This window comes from Amphimedon queenslandica, unplaced genomic scaffold (assembly GCF_000090795.2).
Source record: "Amphimedon queenslandica unplaced genomic scaffold, v1.1 AMPQUscaffold_13434, whole genome shotgun sequence".
Lineage (NCBI taxonomy): Eukaryota > Metazoa > Porifera > Demospongiae > Haplosclerida > Niphatidae > Amphimedon > Amphimedon queenslandica.
The window spans coordinates 220,973-242,854 of NW_003546330.1; the positions used below are offsets into that span (position 1 = coordinate 220,973).

Here is a 21,882-nt window from a genome sequence, read left to right on the forward strand (position 1 = left end):
ACTCCTTACTTCATAGGATAAGCCGAGACTAACATTCCACCAGTCATTGCAATATTTATCAACTAGAAAGGTAACAAAGAGAGAGAGAAGTCAATAATTAATTTTTTTTTTTTTTTATTTTAGAGAAGAGCTGACACTCCACAAGGTGGCACAACATTATTATTATTATTATTATTATTATTATTATTATTTATTATTATTATTATTAGATGTCCCCAGTACTGTTGCTTCAGTCAGTAATACTCCATCGCCAAACACGAAAGTACAAAAAATACAGCAACAAGAAACTAACGGTATAAGAAAAAGGGAGGAAGGGGAGAGGGAGAGGGAGGGGAGGGAGGGAGGGAGGGGGAGAGGGAGAGGAAGGGAGAGGGAGGGAGGAAGGGGAAGAGGGAGAGGAAGGGGAGGGAGGGAGGGAGGGAGGGAGAGAGAGGGAGGAAGGGAGGGAGGGAGGGAGAGGGAAGGAGGGAGGGAGAGGGAGGGAGGGAGGGAGAGGTTAAATAAGTTCATTATTATCAGATGAAGAAGTTGAACTGATTGAGAATACCTCCACCAGTCAAGAGGAAGAGAAAGAGGTAATTAGGGGGAGTGGTTTTTATTAATTAGAGGGATGGGCTAGTATTAATTAGAGGGATGGGCTTATATTAGTTTATTAATAGGTGCGTCTTGAGTTTCAGTTGAGGCCACACCCTTCAGATGATTCTGTTGCATCTTTGGATATTCGTAATTTAGCAACTTCACCTGGTGCCACTGGTCAGTCAATATACTGAGTTATACTAAGAGTATACTGATTTACTCTAGTTGCTCATATTACCAAGTTCCTGTCATTGGTCCAAAGCCCAGATTCATCAATCAATGATAATAATAATGATAATAAAGGTAATAATCATCATTATTAATAGTAATAATGATAATAATCAAGTTTTTTAGCATAGCACTGTGCCTCTTGTCAGTAAAATTTTTATAAATAATTATTTTATGAAGCTGCAAAAATACCCTGTACAAGCAAAAAGACTTATATACATGTTCTTATGTTGCGTAGAAAGTTTGAACTCATTTTGATCAGATTTGGATTTTTTGTAATTTCTAAAGTTGTTCCAAAATTGGACGAAAGTCCCTGTACTATAGTATGTGGTCTCGGGCCAAATTGAAAAGGAGGGAATTACCCTTTTTGATATAATACAGGCAGTGACACTAGCACTTTTAATATGAACTATTATTATTATTATTATTATTATTATTATTATTATTATTAATAGGTTCCTTCAGTATATCAACTCAGCTGGGATCTGATGAATATATAGTAAGTACAGTGGGTGGGCAGGGCAACGGGCAATTATATAACAACTATTTTTGTATTTTTAATAGAAACTGTCTGAGTCTACAAGTTTGAAACAAATCTGTGAGAATGTAAGTTGTAACTATTAATAACTACACAATCATTAATAACCATTAATAACTGTTAATGGCTATTAATAACTATTGCTCTTCTTTCTCCTAGTTTTGGACTCCTGGAGAAAAAATGATGTTATATTTTTCGTCCGTTCCAAACGAGACAACAGCTGCAACTAAATAAATGGACTATTTGAAAGCAAACTTGTTAATAAATAATAAATAATAATAATAAATTATTAATAAATATCTGTGCTTTAATTATCTGTTTGGTTTTATTCATGTTCACCTCATTAATATTCATTATTATGAGCAGTAATTAATTAAACTCCACAGCAACTCTTGATCATGATGTTTCTTGCTGCGGTTCTACTCTCTTCTCTCTCTCTTGCTCTATCCCTGGACTCAAGACCAAAGGATATTTATTTCTCTTACATAACTACAGCCACTGGGCCCTTCCTTAGCTCTGGTGCTCTACCAATCATTGACTATGCACTGGATGAAATTAACAAGAATGAAGACATTCTTACCAACTATACACTCTCTTATGGTGAAGTAATGGACTCCAAGGTAAAGAAACAGGATTACATCACATTTAATGATGATGATTTTATTATTTAGTGTCAATGGAAGAGATCTGTTGATGTTTTTATGGATCAGTTTCTGAATAAATCAAAGTTCACTTATTTATCATTGATTGGCTGTGGATGCAACATAGCTACTCAGCCAGTAGCTGACATCAGTCACTATTGGAGTATACCTCAAGTAAAGGATATAGATACTTGCATGATACATTGTTTTTAATGGACTGCATCAGTGCTCTCTCTCTCTTCCAATAGATTGAGTTTGCATCTTCCTCAAGCAGTTTGTGTCATCAGACTGTGTGTAAGAGCTTCTTCCAATCAGTGGGGTCATTCCAGTTCATTGCTTCATCTTTAGTTAGTCTAGCAGTAGAAATGGAGTGGAGGCAGTTTGCAGTTTTAACTGAAGACAATGTCTACTTTACTGTAGTTAGTCACATTCATATTCTGCATGTATATACAGAATCATCCTACTGAATGCACAATGGTTGCAACAGTTTCCTTTAGTATTTTATGAACTATAACTTGTTCTAGCATGTTTGCATTGTAAATGAGTGCTAAATGGTGCTGATGGTGTAGGTCTTCACTGTGCGGATTGTTGTTCTTTTACTTTTAGATAACACAACAATTGAATGAACTGTTTACCAATAATGAAATTAACATTGATTCATCAATATTGCTCACAAATAATAATAATAACAATTACAGGAACTTCTTTAATTGGGTTAGTAATCAATAAATAAATAAAATGATAATTGTTATTAACAGACAAATGGAGCTGTTCAAAGACTAATATTCATCAATACATACAGTCCATTAGCTTATCAAATACTATGTGAGGTCAGTATAGTCATACTCTAATGATAACTATCCATTCATTGCTGCTAAGGGTTACAAGAATAAGATGCTCTATCCAGAGTATGTGTGGATTACATATGATAATTATCATGATGACTGGTGGGCGGTGAACACTAAATGTGACCCATCAGAAATGAAGAATATGATCAATGGGAGCCTGAGTATAATACCTGAGGATTATTATCCACTGCTCAATGAATCATACAATCAAACTATTAGTGGCCTAGTAAGATCTACTTGTATTATCATTAACATTCCCTCAATAGTCTCCTGCATTATTCCATAGTGCATATGCTAATATTAGCCAACAAGGCTACACTCATCAACCAGTGACTAGCCTCTCTGGATCAGCTTATGACACTCTCTGGCTATTGGCCCTAGGACTGAATGAGGCAGCACTGAGAACAGCTAGTGGTGATGATACTGGATGCACATCAGTGAGTGGCTCACTGGTTCCATTGGAAAGGTTCAGCTATCAGAATAAGAAGATGGGCTGTGTCCTACAGGAGAGCATTGCTCAAGTGACTTTCAATGGAATAACAGTAAGGAATCACCCATTCACTTATACTGTATACTGTTACTGTATTGCAGGGTCCTTTTGAATTCAATGAAGACAGAGGCAGAGACACTAATAGCATAATTACATTTCAGTATAGAATAAACTACAGTAAATTATTAATGCACAAGCAAAGAATTAATTTTTCATGAATAGATGGAGAGCTGGTGAAGGTACCAGTTATAAGAACGAGTCACGATGACATCACTAATAGCAGTAACATTAACTTTATACAAAGTGTTTACAGAATATGGGGACGTAAGTGTCATCACATCATCATCATCATCATCGTTGTTGTTGTTGTAGGTATTCCTTATGATGGGTATCCAACTGAGAGAATTGTTGTACTTGCACCAGCTCTGAGAATACTCTTTAGCGTTTTGACCTTTTTTGGAATTATTTTTGCTGGTGGATGCTTGTTCATTAACACTTGCTGCAGAAAGGAAAAGTAACCAACAGCCTCAACATGTCTTCATTGACAGTATCTAATGCATTCCTTCTCCCTCAGGGTCACTAAACTGTCCAATGTTAAAATAAATGTAGTCCTTCTCTTTGGCTGCACTGTGCTATACTCCACTGGCCCACTGTACACTAGCTCATTCAGTGGCTTCAATGAAACACTGCAACAATCAGTTCTATGCAATGTAGGTCCTTGTTTATTTATTTATTTATTTGTTTGTTTATTTATAGTTCAGAGTTTGGGTTTTTTCTATCGGGTACATGCTCTCATTCACAGTTATAATGGCCAAAGCTTGGAGGGTATATTACACTTTTAACAATGAAAATAAAGTCAGTTACAGTTCATCCAATCACAGCCTCATCTACTTCACAGAATGTTAAAGATTGGATGCTGTATCTCATAATACTGATACTATCAATAATTGATGTCTTTATTATATTTGTTGAAGCAGTTAATCCTCAAACTAGAATTAATGCTAAAATACTTTATGATGGACAAATAATCACTGAGGTGAGACTCGTACTACTACTATTCATTCCCCAGTCATTCTCTAATAGAACAGCACAGTAGTGAAGGAATATTACTTTGAATGTACAAGGAACAAGATTATAGTGGCCACATCATTGAGCTACAGATCATTCCTTCAGTTGATGTGTATCTTCTTTGTTTATCACACAAGAAGAGTTGAAGTCTCAGCACTCAACGAAGCCAAACAAACCTCAGTCATTATATATACCAACAGTATCTTCATGGTACTCTATGGAGTGATTCAATTTACACTTGATCATGAGATAAATTCAGTTTTGATACCAGTAACACTAATACTCCAACCAACACTGTTTCTAGCAATGATATTCATACCCCTGGTAAGTTTAATAATTATTAATTGTTTTTTATTGTTGTTTTTGTTGCTAGTTGCTATTAATATACATTGGGGATCGTTATTTTGCTAAAAGTGAGACTGAAGGACATTCAAACAATATCAGTTCAAATGATGAGGAAAATACACAAATGAATAAAAAGGAAACGACAGCAAAACTACAAGCAAGAATCAAAGAATTGGAAAATGAAGTAACTGAAATGTCAATGACAATGAGACGAGTAAGAACATTAGTATATGTATCAAAAAATGTAATAAAATTTGGGGATGATTTTTGAGCCATTTTTTGAAAAAAACCATGGGCCATAGCTTTGGGTATTTTTCAGAATTTTGGCATTTTCTTAAAATGGTCGTAACTTGAAAATTTGAAATTGGAATCAGCTCAAACTTTCTACACAGCATAAGGACATCAATATGTATTGGAAAATATAATAAAAATTTGAGTTGATTTTGGAGCCATTTTTTGGATAAAACCATGGACTATATAACCTTGGGTATTTTTCAGAATTTTGGCATTTAAAAAAATGGTTGTAACTTGAAAAATTAAAGTCGGAATCAGCTCAAACTTTCTACACAGCACAAGGACATCAATGTATATCAGAAAATGTAATAAAAATTAGGAGAAATTTTGGAGCCAATTTTTAGAAAAAACCATGGGCTATAATAGCCTTGAGAATTTTGGCATTAAAAAAAATGGTCGTAACTTGAAAATTTGAGGTCGGAATCAGCTCAAACTTTCTACACAGCATAAGGACATCAATATGTATCCGAAAATGTAATACAAATTTGAGTTGATTTCGGAGCCATTTAAAAAAAAAACCATGGGCTATAGCCTTGGGTATTTTTCAGATTTTTGGCGTTTTCTTAAAATGGCCGTGACTCGAAAAATTGAAGTCGGAATAAGCTGAAACTTTCTACACAACATTAGGACATCAATATGTATCAGAAAATTTAATAAAAATTTGGGGTGATTTCGGAGCCATTTTTTGAAAAAAAACCATGGGCTATAGCCTTGGGTATTTTTTTAGATTTTTGATGTTTTCTTAAAATGGCCATAACTCAAAAAATTGAAGTCGGAATCAGCTCAAACTTTCTAGACAGCATAAGGACATCAATATGTATCAGAAAATTTAATAAAAATTTGGGGTGATTTCGGAGCCATTTTTTGGAAAAAACCATGGGCTATAGCCTTGGGTATTTTTTAGATTTTTGACGTTTTCTTAAAATGGCTGTAACTCAAAAAATTGAAGTCGGAATCAGCTGAAACTTTCTACACAACATTAGGACATCAATATGTATCAGAAAATTTAATAAAAATTTGGGGTGATTTTGGAGCCATTTTTTGGAAAAAACGATGGGCTATAGCCTTGGGTATTTTGTAGATTTTTGACGTTTTCTTAAAATGGCCGTAACTCAAAAAATTGAAGTCGGAATCAGCTGAAACTTTCTACACAACATTAGGACATCAATATGTATCAGAAAATTTAATAAAAATTTGGGGTGATTTCGGAGCCATTTTTTGAAAAAAAACCATGGGCTATAGCCTTGGGTATTTTTTTAGATTTTTGATGTTTTCTTAAAATGGCCATAACTCAAAAAATTGAAGTCGGAATCAGCTCAAACTTTCTAGACAGCATAAGGACTTCAATATGCATCAGAAAATTTAATAAAAATTTGGGGTGATTTCGGAGCCATTTTTTGGAAAAAACCATGGGCTATAGCCTTGGGTATTTTTTAGATTTTTGATGTTTTCTTAAAATGGCTGTAACTCAAAAAATTGAAGTCGGAATCAGCTGAAACTTTCTACACAACATTAGGACATCAATATGTATCAGAAAATTTAATAAAAATTTGGGGTGATTTTGGAGCCATTTTTTGGAAAAAACGATGGGCTATAGCCTTGGGTATTATTTAGATTTTTGACGTTTTCTTAAAATGGCCGTAACTCAAAAAATTGAAGTTGGAATCAGCTGAAACTTTCTACACAGCATAAGGACATCAATTTATATCAGAAAATGTAATAAAAATTAGGAGAAATTTCAGACCCATTTTTTAGAAAAAATCATGAACTATAGCCTTGGGTATTTTTCAGAATTTTGGGCATTTAAAAAATGGGCAAAACTTGAAAAATTAAAGGCGAATTGGCTTAAACTTTCTACACAGCATAAGTACATGTGTATGCATTAGAAAAAATTACAAAAATGAAAAATTCTCTCCTTTTTCAATTTCAGTAAAATTTGGCCAAAGGCCTTGTACAATAGTCCATGATAGTGATGGTATCATTCCATTAATAATGTGAGGTTTACTTCAATCAGTAAATTGTATGTATCTTTAGGTCAGTGTACTTAATCCTATTAACTTCGACTCCATCACTGAGGAGCAAAGCTACGTTGAAATCATTTACAACAATTAATTGATCATCAATTAGTTTGGAACATCAAACAGCCAATATTAGTTTTGTTATTTTAATTAACATGTATCAATGTTGAAATAACCAGAAGACTATAGAGCATTAATAGACCACGCCTTCACGTACATGAACACTTTGATCCAATTATTTCACAAGGTTGAGATTATAGAATGTAAAATTATTCATTTTAACAAAACAACAACAACAATATCGTCAATGAACAAACGTTTGTTGTTATTCATTCTCCTGTGTACGTAACCTGGCGTCTGGATTCAATACTCTTATATTCAGTTGAGCTGCTCTTCTGACTATAGTCTTCCGCTTCCTTGCAGAGACACGGTGAGCTATTTCAGCTGCATAACGTCTGTTGGACATCATTAGAATATCCAGCTCCTATCAATATTAATTAGTGGGTGTGGTCACTGATATCGCTCACTTTAGCATGGTTCACTGTGAACTTGTAAAACCCATTAGGTAGTCTGTGCTTCGTCTTCCTGTTTGACCCATACCCAACGTTTGGCATCTTACGAGCTCCTTTGTACTTACGCCTCACGCGATTGTCAATACCTTTAGGCTTCCTCCAGCTGGGCTGAGAGAGGATACACTTCACTTTACTAAGAATCAATGGTTACCTTGACCCGGAGGAACCTGTCACTCTGGAACCTAATGAAGTGCTTCCTTCTCTTCTTTACCGTTTCTATTGTTTTAAGTGGACGGACCATCTTGAAATGCTGCAACTATAGAACCAGACAAGGGATAATGGAGTATTAGTAATAAATATTATAAAAGATTTATGAAGATTTTACCTTAGGCCTTCTCCTTCAACAATACACGTGAATAAAAGAAAGAGGCCAGAGTGGGTGGGGTTCGGCATCACGTGACTATAAAATTAATTGCGGGAAAACTCAAATTCCAATAAATGTAATAATATAAAACTTTAAACAATGAAATGAAATAATGAATAATGAATAATGAATAATGATGATAAATGAACAATAATATTATTGATGCAATAAAAATGGTTTCCCTTTCCTTCAGTTAGAGGAGTAGCTATTAATGTGTTCATAATAACTTGAGGGCAGCTCTACCGGATCAACTGGAGGGATGAAGGAGAGTCTATCCAGACAGAGGATCACTGGCCTAAACCCTATAACCAATTAATGGTGACCACACCCACCTATGAATATTAATTACTTGTTGAATTAATGAACGAAGATGGTAGATACAAGTCATTAATTAAAGTAGGATGGTTCACTAATAGTTTCATCCAGTCAGACAAATGATGTAAACTATAAGATAGAATGTGTTATTAATAACTATTAATAATGAGTAATGGTCATTAATTCAAAATTAGTAACATTCTTTAATATATAGAACTAACAAATACATGTACATGTACATGTATAACGAAAAGTTGGAATTTAAGATGAATAAGGATTTGATGCTAATCCTTACTTGAACCCCTGAGCTATCAAGGACCTGAACTTCAAATCAGATGAATATTTACGGCAACTAGCAAATGCCTTCTCTGTCCGATGAATGACATTCAGTAACGTCTACAAGGAGGCGTGGTCTTTTTTGTCATAGTAACACAAAACATACCTTCTTTGGAGGTGTGGCATTATCCATTGGAATACTGAAAGAGGAGGAGAGACGATTGTAAGGTTTCTCACAGACTTTAGAACCATTCTATGAATAACAATAATAACAACAACAATAATAATAATAATAATAATAATAATAATAATAATAATGATAATAATAATAATGATGATGATGATAATGATGATGGTTAATCAGTTGATACCTTCAAGTTGTAATAGTGTATCAGAGTGTGCCAAGCTATACAATCCTTTGAGTTAATCTCCAGTTTGGCCACACCTCCTTTCAAAGGAGGAATACAAAATGTGGGTGTGGTTTTAGAAATCCCCTCCCACCCGTCCTCAAGCAGTTCCAGTAAAGCGTCTGACAGATTCATAGAGACCTCATCGTGAAGACTGGACTCCAACCTAACACGCTATAAAAATAATGAATATATAACCATACCCACTGATGTACAGACTAGCCTCTACATAATGGACACTTTGGTAGTGTCTCTGTTATACAGAGGTGTCCTTTATGTGGAGGTTATTTTATACAGTAAGGAATGTAATTGGTACACTAGGTGCTGTCTGTTAAATGGATGTGTATGCTATAGAGAGTGTCCATTATGTGGACTTACAGAGTGAACGTCAGTGGTTGGTTGGGACAGTGTTGTTGCTATTATTGATATTTTATCAACTGATAGTTCCAATCCCCTCAGTGCTGACCTGTATTAATTAGTGGGTGTGACCAGTAATGAATATTAATTAGGGGTATGGCTTACGGTGATGGTATAGTTGGTTTACTAGTCATTTCAGAGGATGAATCAGGCAAACAATTAAACACACCACCACACTGCCTGTAGCAATACAATATACAGTACATAGAGGGAAAACAATTACTGAAGATTTCCCTCCATTATCAGTACACAATTACATATAATATTATACAGCCCAGTGTACCATAGCCCAGTGTACCATAGCCCAGTGCACCATAGCCCAGTGTACCATAGCCCAGTGTACCATAGCCCAGTGTACCATAGCCCAGTGTACCATAGCCCAGTGTACCATAGCCCAGTGCACCATAGCCCAGTGTACCATAGCCCAGTGTACCATAGCCCAGTGCACCATAGCCCAGTGTACCATAGCCCAGTGTACCATAGCCCAGTGCACCATAGCCCAGTGTACCATAGCCCAGTGTACCATAGCCCAGTGCACCATAGCCCAGTGTACCATAGCCCAGTGTACCATAGCCCAGTGCACCATAGCCCAGTGTACCATAGCCCAGTGTACCATAGCCCAGTGTACCATAGCCCAGTGTACCATAGCCCAGTGCACCATAGCCCAGTGTACCATAGCCCAGTGTACCATAGCCCAGTGCACCATAGCCCAGTGTACCATAGCCCAGTGTACCATAGCCCAGTGCACCATAGCCCAGTGCACTATAGCCCAGTGTACCATAGCCCAGTGTACCATAGCCCAGTGCACCATAGCCCAGTGTACCATAGCCCAGTGTACCATAGCCCAGTGCACCATAGCCCAGTGCACTATAGCCCAGTGTACCATAGCCCAGTGTACCATAGCCCAGTGCACCATAGCCCAGTGTACCATAGCCCAGTGTACCATGCCCAGTGCACCATAGCCCAGTGTACCATAGCCCAGTGTACCATAGCCCAGTGTACCATAGCCCAGTGTACCATAGCCCAGTGTACCAAAGCCCAGTGCACCATAGCCCAGTGTACCATAGCCCAGTGTACCAAAGCCCAGTGCACCATAGCCCAGTGTACCATAGCCCAGTGTACCATAGCCCAGTGTACCATAGCCCAGTGTACCATAGCCCAGTGCACCATAGCCCAGTGCACCATAGCCCAGTGTACCATAGCCCAGTGTACCATAGCCCAGTGTACCATAGTGTTAGGAGTTGCATCACTGCTAGTGTTCTATCCAGTGCAGTGTGAGTCTTAGCCCCTCCCCCTCTCCGCCCAGTGAGTACAATGCTTTCCTCTGATGATGCTTTATGCAACTCTATCAGTTCGTCTGTCGATGGGCCTTGACACCACGTGACCTAATCAATATTTAATTAGTGGGTGTGGTCATTCAACAGTGGGTGTGGTTACTTTATAAGCTGATTCATTATCATCATTGCTGTGGTTGTTGGTTGCCGAGAGGGTTAATAATTCAGACTGCAATGTACTGATGTACTCCTCCATGGACCTTACCTGACTGGCCAACTGTCTCACCATATCATCCTAAACAAACAACAACAAACAAACAAACAATAAACAACAACAAACAATAAACATTACAATTACGTTTTTAGTAGTAGAGTTATCAACATCATCAAATTGTGTGTTAAACTGTTTTCTATAATAAAATAAATAAATAAATAAATAAATAAATATTTGACATACTTCACTTCATCAATGACTCCATTATCAGAGGGGGTGTGGCCAGTAGGTGTGGTTTCTCTTGAGTGTATCTGGGACTGGAGATGAACCAAGAGGTGAGAGAGACTTTGCTCCTGTTTAGAACCCTGTGGGTCACCATGGTAACAAGACATAACACATATTGAATACACAGACAAAACAAGACACAAAACATTAACAGTCTCCATAACCTAATGACCCAAGACTATATGAACCCTCCCCCCTCTCTCTCACCTCATGTTCCTCAGTAGTATCATCACTAGTCACCAGCTCAATTGGACAACCTTGAAATGCAAATAATTCCAGATCCTTAAGCAATTTCTAAGAGAGAGAGAGAGAGAGGGGGGGGGGAGAGAGAGATTTCATAATGATAGAATGTTATTATAAGATGTGCAGTTCCTGTTAATTTAAACTAATAATCACATTAATAATGAAAATAGTTCAATAAAAGAACATAACTGTCAAATAGTTTACTGACTGTCAATAAATTAATAAAACAACAACAATAATAATAACATAATATAATGAACCCACTTCTCTTAGTTGAGGAGGAGAACTAGTGATCTGTTTCAACCTAAACTGGACCTTTTTAAAAATAATATAAATAAAAATTAATAACGAGTATAATAAGGCCACTCCAATTTGATTCCTTGTTTCCCATTACCCGCCCGCATGGGGCCGCATCGCTATTCATTATTGCGGTTTTTCATTGATTATACAAGCAATTTATACAGCTGATAATGAATAAATTTAATGAAAATGAACAAACCCGCCCGCCCGCATCAGGCCCGCCTCTGTAATGGGAAACTATGAATCTTATTGGAGTGGCCTAATGTATATTAAAGATCATTATTATATTCACTAGAGACTGGCCAGTACTTACTTGAGCAAAGTGAGAGCTCAAAGCTATGAGCGAGGAGGTATCCTCATCAGTTGGAGGAGGAGGAGAGAGGGAGGGAGAGAGGAGAGGAGAAGGAGAGACTTCACTTTGAACGGCCATTCTTTGAACTAGTATAAAGTCTACGGAGTGAGTATACGGAGAAAGTAGGTGGTTCATTAATAGAACCACACCCAAAAACAAAATGGAGTCCAAGAACACATTAATCCAATCGACTGCTGGAGCTGTTCCAGTTCGAAATGAGAAAGGTAAAGAGAGCATTAGCAAAAGGACTAATAGCAATAAACACTGATAGGGGAACTGAGGATGGAGAAGGTTAAAGTGACGAGATATGTGTCTGGAAAGAGACCAGCCTATGCCCAAGAGGAGAGCTCCAGTGACTCCAATGAAGAGAGTGAGGAGGAGGAGGAGGAGAAGCAAACTATTAATAATATTGATATTGAAACTGCACAAGAAAGGTAATTGAATAACTAATAATAATAACTAATAATAATAAAAATGATAATAATAATAATAATAATAATGTTAGGCTCAACCGGCAGAGGCTGTTGTACAGTGAGAGTGAGTCGGAGGAGGAGGAGGAGGAGGAGGAGGAGGAGGGAGTGGGTGGAGTCTCAGGAGAGGAAGGTGATGATGAGGAAGTGGAGCTTATTCAACGTAAAGCAATGAAGGAACACCTCGAGGAACGACAATTGATACTATTGGAGTCTGATGATGAAGAAAAGTAATTAATCAATTAATTATTATTAATTAATTATTATTAATTGATTTTATTATATGTAGAGATGATGATGATGATGATGATGATGATGAAGTTAGTCAATATTATATTTATTTATTTATAATTTTAATGTTAATGATGAAGTTATAGTTTTAATGTATTATAATTATTGTATTTTTATCCTTAGGCCATTGACAGGAGAAGAGAGTTGATGAGAGAAAGAGCCAAACTGAGAACACAGGAAGAAGTAAGAGGGGGAGTATGCCCCTGCAATTAGTAATAATATTATGATTAGTTATTAGCTGATGGACCCGAGGAAGATGAACAAGAAATAATTAAAAAAGAAGAGAGTGAAGAAGTAATTAATTAAATCTATTAATTCATTTATTATTATTATTATTAATTACCCAGTCCTCAGAATATGAAGATTACAGTGATTCTGATAATGAACAGGATTTAAGACTCAAACCAGTTTTTGTTAGAAAGTACATGACATCAGTATGACATCATGACCTTGTTACTAATAATAGAACTGACAGAGTGACCATCAAAGATGAGAGAGCTCTTGAACAGGAAGATAAAAGGAAGGAGAAGGAACGTAAAGTGATGGAGGAGAAAAGAAAGAAAGAAAGTAATAGACTATTACAACAAGCAATCACTGAGGACCTGCAGCAAGAACAAGGAGGTATGGAAATGATTATGAGGAATTTTTGATATGGACTAGAAACTTTGAGCTCATTTTTATAAAAATTGGAACTTTTAAAGCTACTCCAAAATTGGACCAAAGTCCCTGTACTGTTGTACATGGTCTGTGGCCAAATTCCGCCAAAAATGAAAAGGACAGAATTCACCATTTTTATTACATTTTCTGATACATATACATGTTCTTATATTGTGCAGAAAGCTTGAACTCATTCCAATTAAAATTGGATTTCTTATGAATTTTTAAATCTACTCTAAAATTGGGACAAATTCCTTGCACTATAGTACAGGGAATTTGTCCCAATTTTGTCAAAAATGAAAAGTCTCCAATTCTTCATGTACCTGTACGTTTCCCCCAGTTGATAGGCTAGAGGAGGTTGTGAATACTGATAATGAGAATGAGGAGGAGGAGTATGAGGCATGGAAGATTAGGGAACTTCAGAGGATCAAGAGAGACAGAGAGGAACTGGAGCAGTAAGGGACAGTCTCTCTCTCTCTCTCTGTTGTTATGTCTCTCCAGACAGCGTAAAGAAAGGGAAGAGATGGAGAGGGTTAGGAATATGTCAGAAGAACAAAGGCTGTCCTGGCTTAAGAGCAATCCTAAAACCATTACTAATTCTCAAGTGAAAGGAAATTACAAGTTTTTACAGAAATACTACCACAGGGGAGTCTTCTATTTGGTGAGCAGTTGTTAAAAGTGTTTTATTTATCTCTCTCTGTCCTCTCAGGATGAAGAAGATGAAGTTTTTAAAAGAAATTTTGCTGAGCCAACTCTTGAAGATCACTTTGACAAATCAATCCTTCCCCAAGTCATGCAGGTAACATGCATCAGGAGTAATTATTAAAATGGAGAAATCACTACTCTTTATTTTTTAATTACTAGGTTAAGAACTTTGGCATGGCTGGCCGTACAAAATACACTCATTTGGTAGATCAAGACACCACCACAGTTAGTTAAGTAATTAATAGTTAATTAACCACTAGTTATTCACAGTTGGATAATCCTTGGACTGAGGTCACTCCTATTAATCTCAAGTTCCAGTCTAAAGGAGGCGGAGTCAGTGAAAACTTTCATAAACCAACAAGAAAGAAACAAAGAACAGAATAAAAACACCTTTTCATGTATTATAAAAATAATTATTATTTCATTTTAAGTTTTAAATCACGGCGCGGGAATTGCCAGGAATGAAGTTAATTAATTAAAATAGTTAAGTTAATTAATTATTAGTTGTTTACTAACTAACTTTACTGTACACATACATGTACATGTGGGAAGAAGATGAGTGGAGTATCAGAGAAGATTGGTTCTGTTTCTGAAGAGAAGAAAAGGAGTGGGTCCCTGTCACTAAGCAGAGGGAACTCTCTCAGGAGTAATGGCGGGGAGAGACCCAGTTCCAGGGCTAGCTCCTCAACGAGCAGTCGATTAACGAGAGAAGAAGTATCCTCAATATACAGTTACAATGGAGGCGAGGAGGAGGAGGAGAGAGAGGAGGCGCTGGAAGACTTCTGTCGAAACATATTTGATATCTGTGACACTGACAATGATGGATTCATAACAATAAACGTAAATAATAATAATAATAACAAATACATGTACATGCAGCTTATAATATTGATAATAATATTAACAGTGATGATAATATTAGTTTCATATTCTATTCAGGAGTTGTTGTGTCACTGTGACGACACATTCTTAATGAACACACTGATTGAAGCTTTAGGAACGGACCAGGATAGTGGTGGGCGTGGCTCCGATGGTAAATTATCATTTGAAGAGTTTCGTGTTGGCCTTGAGCGAGTGAGTGAATTATTACTGAGAGATGAGCTGGACCAATCAACACCAGAGAGGAACAAGAAAGGTAGACACCTTTAGTTAACAGTTTATGATATGATAATTGAATTAGACCTTTGTGTTAATTTGATACAGACAGTGTGTGTGTGTACCTCTTGAGATTAAAATGGCCTACACCTACAGCAGTATTATCTTCTCTTGCCTACAGTACAGTACATGTTCCTTTCAGTTACATTCATTGTGTCTCATTATATTAATATCAACACTTCTCACATGATCTTGTACTGATACATAAACACACACGATCATTAATAATATTAATTGTTATTGTTATTATTATTATTATTATATTAGTCACTAGGTGTACACTGTACCTAGTCATAATGAGTAGGTTATTCTAATTAATGCCCACCAGTCTCTGTGTTTATTTTTATTAACAAAACAAAATGACGTCTCTTTCTCTCGTTAGATAATTCGAGTGGTTCCACTGTTGTATCTGATAATTATATCAACGGCACAGTCCTGGTCTACGAATCAGATGGGGTCACTAACGAGGAGGCGTGGCTGAAAGCAATGTCACGTATTGATCCTCATGAACACTTGTCAAAGTAGGTCACAGACTAGTAATGAGCTGATACTCTGACACAACGCTCCCTCCTCCTCCTCCTTCAAGGAATGAAGAACTAAAGACTATGTGGACTGAACTCTCATCGCAGGATCCTTCTCTATTGGATCGGTTTGAAGGGTTTCTATCAATGGTAGTGACTGACCTTGAGAAGAGTCAAACTGAAGTTGAGACGATTCAATCAAAAATCAGAAAGTGATTTAAGCACTAAAACCACTTGACGTCACGTTATATGTCACAACATGTGTGTGTATGTGTGTGTGTTAGGTTGTTGACTGATCAGAGCAGAGAAGCTCATGAAATGGATGATATACTACAAGAACAACTAATGGAAGCCAGAGATAAACAAGAGAAGAAGGTATCCCTCTCTCTACCTCCCTCTTTCTCTCTTTACCCCTCCCTCCCTCCCTCCCTCCCTCCCTCTAGTCTCAGGAAGTATCTGACCGTATTAGTACTCATTACCAAGAGCTCTTAGAGGAGAGAGAGGCACTGATAGTGAAACTGTCAGAGAAGGAACAAACACTGAGAACCTTCCTAGAGGAGAAGACTCTAGCAGAACTGGAGCTGAGGAAGGAAAAGCAAGAGCTAATTACAGTACGTACATGTACATGTACATGTACATGTACACGTACATGTTCAGTGTACATTTATTATAATTAATATCTCATGTACATGTACTTGTACATGAGATAGCTGGAATCTTGGCTGCCTGATGTGACCATAGCAACCATTATATTCTATAAATTAAATTAGTTAGTGTAATGAGACGTTACCATGGTACCACCTTAATGTATCAATACTATTCTATATAATGTCAATTATTCTATATAATGCCCATTTTATACAGTTGAATCAGACTCTTAAGGATCAGTTGTCGGATTCTTATCGTCAGTTAAGTGCTTCTCAACGTCAGCTACAGCTGATAGCAGGGGCCCACCCTAGCAACGAGAGGGAGCAACAGTTGCAATGGTTACCAGGGGAGGACCCACTGGTTGAGACATCAATTACTACAACAGAATCATTCATAATGAGGGGAAGCACTTCGTAAGGATAAACACATTAATTTATTGTTGTTGTTATTATTACTATAGCCCTTCCTTATCTCCAAGAGGCTCCATCTCTCCTTCTCTCCATTACAATTCATCATGTCTTGCAGTTGAAGTGGAACAAGCTATGAGGAATATTAGCCCTACCCATGAGGCCACACCTATTGAGACCACGCCCACCCCAGTTCCAACCCCTGAGGAGGAGAGGGTTGGTCTGCTGGCTCATTATAATGAGGAGGAGGAGCTTAAAGGAAGAGCTAACGACTCAAATAGTTCGATTGTATATAACACTGTAAGTGATATCCTGTGTCTATTATTAGTAACACTGTGTCTATTAATAGTAACACTGTGTCTATTATTAGTAACACTGTGTCTATTAATAGGTGAGTAAGGTCCATGAGTCAGTTCCTGTTACTCCGGTACATTTCAACGATACTTCCTCTGGTTTCACTCTCTCTCAACTCATTCCTCCTCGAGAGGAGAGACCACACCCACCACAGGCTGTATCCAATAGATACGATGCTAATGCCACACCCTCTAGGGTCTTTAAAGTGAGTCCTAGTCTGACGTTCCCTGTATACCGTTAGTCTCCTTCAGGTGGTTATCCTTGGTGACAGTGGTGTAGGGAAGACATCAATAATAAGACGTCTTTCCTCTCCAACCAGTGAGCCACTCCCAGCCCCCAGGAGCACACTAGGACTTGACTACAGCACTGCTCTAATTAATGCCCAGGATGAGACAGTAGTGTTTCAATTGTGGGACACTGCCGGTCAAGAAAGGTGAGTCTTTAAGTGATTTTAAGGCAACCATTAATCTGTTTCAATTAGATTTCATTCAACAACTGCTGTTTATTTTAAAAGAGCTGACGCCTTCATCATTGTTTATGATGTGACGTCTAAAAATACATTTGAGAGTGTTAAGGCATGGATCAACCTTGTTAAGGTGAGTGGGTGTGGCTAATTAATTAATGGGTGTGGTTTATAAATAGGCTACCATAAGGACGGAGCTCCCAGTCCTCATGTTGATGGGGAATAAGTGCGACTGCAGGGAACTACGACAGGTCAAGAAGGAGGAGGGACAGAAGTTGGCTTTTGTAAGAATTAATTATTAACCTTTATAACCTAACAATCACTGTTAGATCTAGAGGGTCCGAGTTTAGGAGACTTTTGGTCTCTCATACTTAGCCCCTAGGTCTCCTTCAGTCCCCCAAAATTTACTTCTATAATCTAACATATCATCATTATTATTATCTTCTCTTCAGGAATTAAGAGCATTGTTTTCAGAGACCAGTGCTAAGTCAGGGGACAATGTCCTCCAGTCTCACACTACTCTGGCCAGTCTCCTCCTGGAGAGGGAGAATCAAGATATGGAAGCTATTAGGCGTTCAGCTCTGAGACTTGATAAGAATGAACAAAGAAGAAAATGTAAATGTTAAAAATAAAAGAGAATATAATAATTTCCATGGACAGACACAGTCAAGCAGTTCAGTTTTTATTATAAAATAAAATTTTACATTTTTTGTTCTCATCCTGTATGATTGATTATTTTAATTAAAGTGGGTGTGGTTGCATTAATTAATTTTTATTCTTCCTTGAACTGACTCGGCGTAGAAGAAGTTCCAGAGGTAGAAAGGTTTGTTTCTCTTAGTTTCATCGTAGAATGGCCAGTAAGTCCAGTCGTGGCTCCAGTAAAACGGTTAGACAAGAGAGAGATAGGGAGCGAGTGGTAGACTACTTATTCAGTAGAGGATTGTTTCTCTATATTATGTATTACATATATATAGTAAAAAAGTATTATTAACTTTGTGTGTATAATAATTCTATGGGAGAGTAGTAGTCCACCATTGGTTGTAGTACATGTGTTGATGATGTACATGTTGTATTGTGCTATCCATTGCTCTTCTCCTTTCCTATTAGTTACATAGTATCATATTTACGCTAGTAATATTTGGTACCGGTAATTCTGCTAACGATTGTTATAGTGTATCTCAGCCTCTACTGATTCAGGTATTACATTCCTCTTCCTTGGTCTCTAGGGTGATGATTTGGTCACAGCAACATTAGCAGGTGATCTTGATAAGATACAGAAAGCACTCAAGAAAGGAGCTGATGTCAATTATAACAAATACAAGAAACTGGTGAGTACTTTAACTACCTTTAAAGTACATGTACATATACGTAGAGACACATGTGAGATTAATGACATTATGTCACATCCATGAACATGTATATGACATTACAAAGATATCTCAGACAGCATGTTTTCATTATTGTTTCTACCTCTTCACTGATCTGATTCAAATACTAAAGAGCCTGTATTTGATTCCAATACTAAAGAGTTTTTTATGTTTGTCTTCAATGTATACGTTGGTATTGTTTACTCTGTGGCACATACTGTTAGTTTACTCTTTAAGAACACATTCCAGCCACACCTTATCCCTCCCTCTCTCCTCCTCCTCCTCCTCCTCCTCCTCCTCCTCCTGTTAGAAACAAGAAACTCCTCTCCACATTGCTGCTAGGATTGGCCACACTGAAGCTCTTCAAACTTTATTAATGTCGGGTGCTGATGTGGAGCTAACAGATGAAGTACGTATTCAACCAAACCTCTCTCTCTCTTTCTTTCTCAATTTATAAACATGTTTCTTTTCATCATTATTTGTATTTTAATTGTAGAATAAACAAACTCCACTACACAATTCATCAAGAGAAGGACATTTAGACATTGTTCAAACTCTTTTACTCTCGGGAGCAAATATTGATGCACTGACAACAGTAAGAGGGAGAGGGAGAGGATCAACAAGTAATAAATGTGTTCTTTAGTCTAACTGGACTCCATTGCATCATGCCAGTTCAAATGGACGAGAGAAAGTAGCTGAACTGCTCTGTCAGTACGGAGCTGATGTGAAAGCTCTTACTTCTGACAATAAAACAGCACTAGATCTAGCAAAAGACAATAATCACAGAGACGTGGAGAGAATACTCACTCAATTCAACTAAAGTAAGACTTGGTCTAGTCAGTATTACCCTCTCCTCTCCCTCTCTCTCTAGCCGTGCTAGTACCTTCTCCTCTCATTTTGTTGACTTCATTGTCTGTTTCATTCTCTTCATTGGCTCTCTCTTTGCGTGGGAGGACTTTTAATTAACTGTTTTAATTAAACACAGTTTTATTAATTTTAATAATTTTAACTAGTATAACTATTATTTTATTAACTATTAATAACTAACCACTCCCTTCAACATGCAAAGAACCACTCGGGTACTGGTAGTTGTTGCTGTGTCTTTCTTGTTTCTCATTGGCGGGTATTGGTTCCTTTTCACTGGTGATCCTGTAGGAAGAAATAAAGAAAATACTTTTAGTCTACCATCTACCTTCACTCCTAGCGGGCAGACTGAGGCCCCCAGCGGATCAACCTCAGCTGCTACTCTTGGCAATGAACCTCCTCAGTCCGTTCCTCACCCTTTCACTCATCCAGCCAACAGAAAAGACTTGTGGGTGGACGTATCTCAAAATGAAGACACTCTTGTAAGCAAAGACAACTGATAATAATAATCTCAAATCTTTCCCTCCACTACAGATAAGAAGAATGGCTTACATTGATGACAGGTTTCCCAGTGATGGCCCATTCCTAGTTCTTATATTAATGCACAATGAAAAAAAGAAGAAACCATCTTTATTTGCTAAGATAAACTACAAAGACATTCCCTCAATATGTCTCCCTCTTGAGTACTGGCTCCAAAGTGGCCATCTTGATCTAAACCACAACCTACCTGAGGTATACGTGAATCGTGTCCTCCGTACCAAAGGACAGCTACGAGACGAGGCCCCCTCCAGTGTACAGGTTACCAGTGACCATAAGTGCAACTCTGGTCTATCGGTCAGTATACCCGTACGATGGAATAGTAGAGAGGTATCGTCCAAAAGTGTGCAAAGGGTGAAATATGGAGTGTGCATTCATAAAGCATTGTTTGGTATCAGTGATCCTCAGATGTTAGTTGATTGGGTTGAAATACACAAGGCACTAGGCATTCAGAAGATGTTAGTGTATTTGGAAAATGTATCAGAGTCAATTCCAGAGGCCGTGGGTCGCTATGTGAGAGATGGGACATTGGATCTGTTTGACTGGCACCTAAACAAGAGAACGAGGGACTTTGGACAATCCGGAGTGATGACAGAGTGTCACTACCACTTCCTATACAATGCTGAATATGTAGCTACTTATGATTTGGATGAAATAGTAATATCTTCTGAACACAAGACATGGGATGACATGTTTAATGAATTATCCAAGAAACACTCTGATTTTAACAAGATAGGTACCTTTCTTTTATACGGCCTCAGGTGGCATACTAACTTCAACGAATCTCAACATTTCTCTGGACACGAGAAACTCTGTCCTAAAGTAAAAATTCCTTTTTATTTTAAGAAAACCTTGAGAGAAAATAAAGCTTGGGATCATCCAAAGGTCATAATAAAGCCAGTCCTGACGAGACTAGTCCAGGTTCATGGTGCAAACACTGTGAGAGGAGCCAGGGGCATCAAACTACCATCTGAGAGTGTAGCCTGTCACCATTATAGGGGAGAGAAGGAAGGGAAAGACCATGTATGGGAGAATGCTCATTTCAGTGATGTGATGAAGAAATATGAAGAATTAGTTGTGAAGGAAGTTAAAAAAACAATGTGTTCTTCACAATAATAATAATATTAATAATAATAATAATAATATCCAATTTTAGTACATAATTGATAAAGAGTATCCTACTAATCTACTACAGTAATGATAATAAAAAGTAACCATAATCACAAAAATAAGTCAAATAATAATAATTTTGGTTTGCTTTTATTTCCTATTAATTTGGGTATTAGTTACTAATCATAATCTGGTAAACTCAGCATCAGAACTACTGTTAATTCAATTAATTGTGTTATTGAAATTAAAAATCAAAAAAGAGTTAATT

General features: G+C 37.2%; 7 protein-coding genes across 10 annotated transcripts in view; 5 read left to right on the forward strand and 2 right to left on the reverse strand.

Annotated features, from left to right (window-relative positions):
• The window catches only part of LOC109581558 (E3 ubiquitin-protein ligase RING2-like), a 3,272-nt gene extending 1,583 nt beyond the window's left edge, over nucleotides 1-1,689 (forward strand). The window contains exons 8-14 of the mRNA XM_019995787.1: nucleotides 210-293; nucleotides 520-575; nucleotides 660-753; nucleotides 802-879; nucleotides 1,260-1,303; nucleotides 1,369-1,410; nucleotides 1,502-1,689. Coding sequence (XP_019851346.1) covers nucleotides 210-293; nucleotides 520-575; nucleotides 660-753; nucleotides 802-879; nucleotides 1,260-1,303; nucleotides 1,369-1,410; nucleotides 1,502-1,576 — 473 coding nt within the window. The 3' untranslated portion in view covers nucleotides 1,577-1,689. The remainder of the gene's footprint in view (nucleotides 1-209; nucleotides 294-519; nucleotides 576-659; nucleotides 754-801; nucleotides 880-1,259; nucleotides 1,304-1,368; nucleotides 1,411-1,501) is intronic.
• Nucleotides 1,690-1,722: 33 nt separating this feature from the next.
• Nucleotides 1,723-7,227, forward strand: LOC109581557 (gamma-aminobutyric acid type B receptor subunit 2-like). The gene is made up of 16 exons (XM_019995782.1): nucleotides 1,723-1,962; nucleotides 2,014-2,157; nucleotides 2,232-2,402; nucleotides 2,590-2,697; nucleotides 2,742-2,813; nucleotides 2,863-3,057; nucleotides 3,098-3,373; nucleotides 3,423-3,498; nucleotides 3,544-3,645; nucleotides 3,694-3,835; nucleotides 3,896-4,031; nucleotides 4,078-4,176; nucleotides 4,220-4,357; nucleotides 4,405-4,713; nucleotides 4,763-4,948; nucleotides 7,063-7,227. Exons 1-16 carry the CDS (start codon nucleotides 1,741-1,743, stop codon nucleotides 7,138-7,140), a joined length of 2,454 nt encoding a protein of 817 aa, XP_019851341.1. The 5' UTR covers nucleotides 1,723-1,740; the 3' UTR covers nucleotides 7,141-7,227.
• Nucleotides 7,228-7,281: 54 nt separating this feature from the next.
• LOC100638769 (60S ribosomal protein L32-like) lies at nucleotides 7,282-8,037 on the reverse strand. The gene is made up of 4 exons (XM_003386153.3): nucleotides 7,944-8,037; nucleotides 7,770-7,874; nucleotides 7,574-7,726; nucleotides 7,282-7,530 (listed from the first exon to the last, which is right to left on the reverse strand). Exons 2-4 carry the CDS (start codon nucleotides 7,857-7,859, stop codon nucleotides 7,372-7,374), a joined length of 402 nt encoding a protein of 133 aa, XP_003386201.1. The 5' UTR covers nucleotides 7,860-7,874; nucleotides 7,944-8,037; the 3' UTR covers nucleotides 7,282-7,371.
• LOC105312553 (RUN domain-containing protein 1-like) lies at nucleotides 8,037-12,168 on the reverse strand. 2 transcript variants are annotated; one of them, XM_019995783.1, is made up of 14 exons: nucleotides 12,027-12,168; nucleotides 11,678-11,728; nucleotides 11,378-11,464; nucleotides 11,129-11,250; nucleotides 11,030-11,081; nucleotides 10,835-10,966; nucleotides 10,625-10,782; nucleotides 9,503-9,577; nucleotides 9,359-9,446; nucleotides 8,945-9,154; nucleotides 8,740-8,826; nucleotides 8,593-8,693; nucleotides 8,332-8,426; nucleotides 8,037-8,284 (listed from the first exon to the last, which is right to left on the reverse strand). In XM_019995783.1, exons 1-14 carry the CDS (start codon nucleotides 12,141-12,143, stop codon nucleotides 8,172-8,174), a joined length of 1,488 nt encoding a protein of 495 aa, XP_019851342.1. In that variant the 5' UTR covers nucleotides 12,144-12,168; the 3' UTR covers nucleotides 8,037-8,171. The 2 variants fall into 2 exon arrangements, 1 of the variants encoding a protein (XP_019851342.1); XR_002184673.1 differs by lacking the exons at nucleotides 8,037-8,284; nucleotides 8,332-8,426; nucleotides 8,593-8,693; nucleotides 8,740-8,826; nucleotides 8,945-9,154 and having other exon boundaries at nucleotides 9,424-9,446; nucleotides 9,503-10,782.
• On the forward strand, nucleotides 12,144-14,618 carry LOC105312554 (microfibrillar-associated protein 1-like). The gene is made up of 13 exons (XM_019995784.1): nucleotides 12,144-12,289; nucleotides 12,337-12,499; nucleotides 12,571-12,765; nucleotides 12,825-12,855; nucleotides 12,950-13,009; nucleotides 13,058-13,120; nucleotides 13,174-13,247; nucleotides 13,293-13,447; nucleotides 13,824-13,938; nucleotides 13,985-14,144; nucleotides 14,193-14,282; nucleotides 14,348-14,413; nucleotides 14,459-14,618. The coding sequence occupies exons 1-13, from the start codon at nucleotides 12,226-12,228 to the stop codon at nucleotides 14,570-14,572; spliced, it is 1,350 nt and encodes a 449-aa protein (XP_019851343.1). The 5' UTR covers nucleotides 12,144-12,225; the 3' UTR covers nucleotides 14,573-14,618.
• An 86-nt stretch (nucleotides 14,619-14,704) lies between these two features.
• LOC100638005 (ras and EF-hand domain-containing protein homolog) lies at nucleotides 14,705-18,461 on the forward strand. The gene is made up of 13 exons (XM_011405296.2): nucleotides 14,705-15,028; nucleotides 15,128-15,323; nucleotides 15,726-15,864; nucleotides 15,930-16,076; nucleotides 16,149-16,239; nucleotides 16,308-16,475; nucleotides 16,729-16,925; nucleotides 16,973-17,219; nucleotides 17,311-17,478; nucleotides 17,525-17,706; nucleotides 17,755-17,869; nucleotides 17,916-18,020; nucleotides 18,189-18,461. The coding sequence occupies exons 1-13, from the start codon at nucleotides 14,744-14,746 to the stop codon at nucleotides 18,360-18,362; spliced, it is 2,214 nt and encodes a 737-aa protein (XP_011403598.1). The 5' UTR covers nucleotides 14,705-14,743; the 3' UTR covers nucleotides 18,363-18,461.
• A 31-nt stretch (nucleotides 18,462-18,492) lies between these two features.
• On the forward strand, nucleotides 18,493-21,803 carry LOC100639025 (GA-binding protein subunit beta-1-like). Of its 3 annotated transcripts, XM_019995789.1 has the most exons (7): nucleotides 18,496-18,622; nucleotides 18,963-19,064; nucleotides 19,414-19,512; nucleotides 19,600-19,698; nucleotides 19,747-19,924; nucleotides 19,975-20,449; nucleotides 20,502-21,803. In XM_019995789.1, the coding sequence occupies exons 6-7, from the start codon at nucleotides 20,165-20,167 to the stop codon at nucleotides 21,618-21,620; spliced, it is 1,404 nt and encodes a 467-aa protein (XP_019851348.1). In that variant the 5' UTR covers nucleotides 18,496-18,622; nucleotides 18,963-19,064; nucleotides 19,414-19,512; nucleotides 19,600-19,698; nucleotides 19,747-19,924; nucleotides 19,975-20,164; the 3' UTR covers nucleotides 21,621-21,803. The 3 variants fall into 3 exon arrangements, with proteins under 3 accessions (XP_019851349.1, XP_019851348.1, XP_003386203.1); XM_019995790.1 differs by having other exon boundaries at nucleotides 18,493-19,064; XM_003386155.3 differs by lacking the exon at nucleotides 20,502-21,803 and having other exon boundaries at nucleotides 18,511-18,622; nucleotides 19,975-20,121.
• Nucleotides 21,804-21,882: the final 79 nt, after the last annotated feature.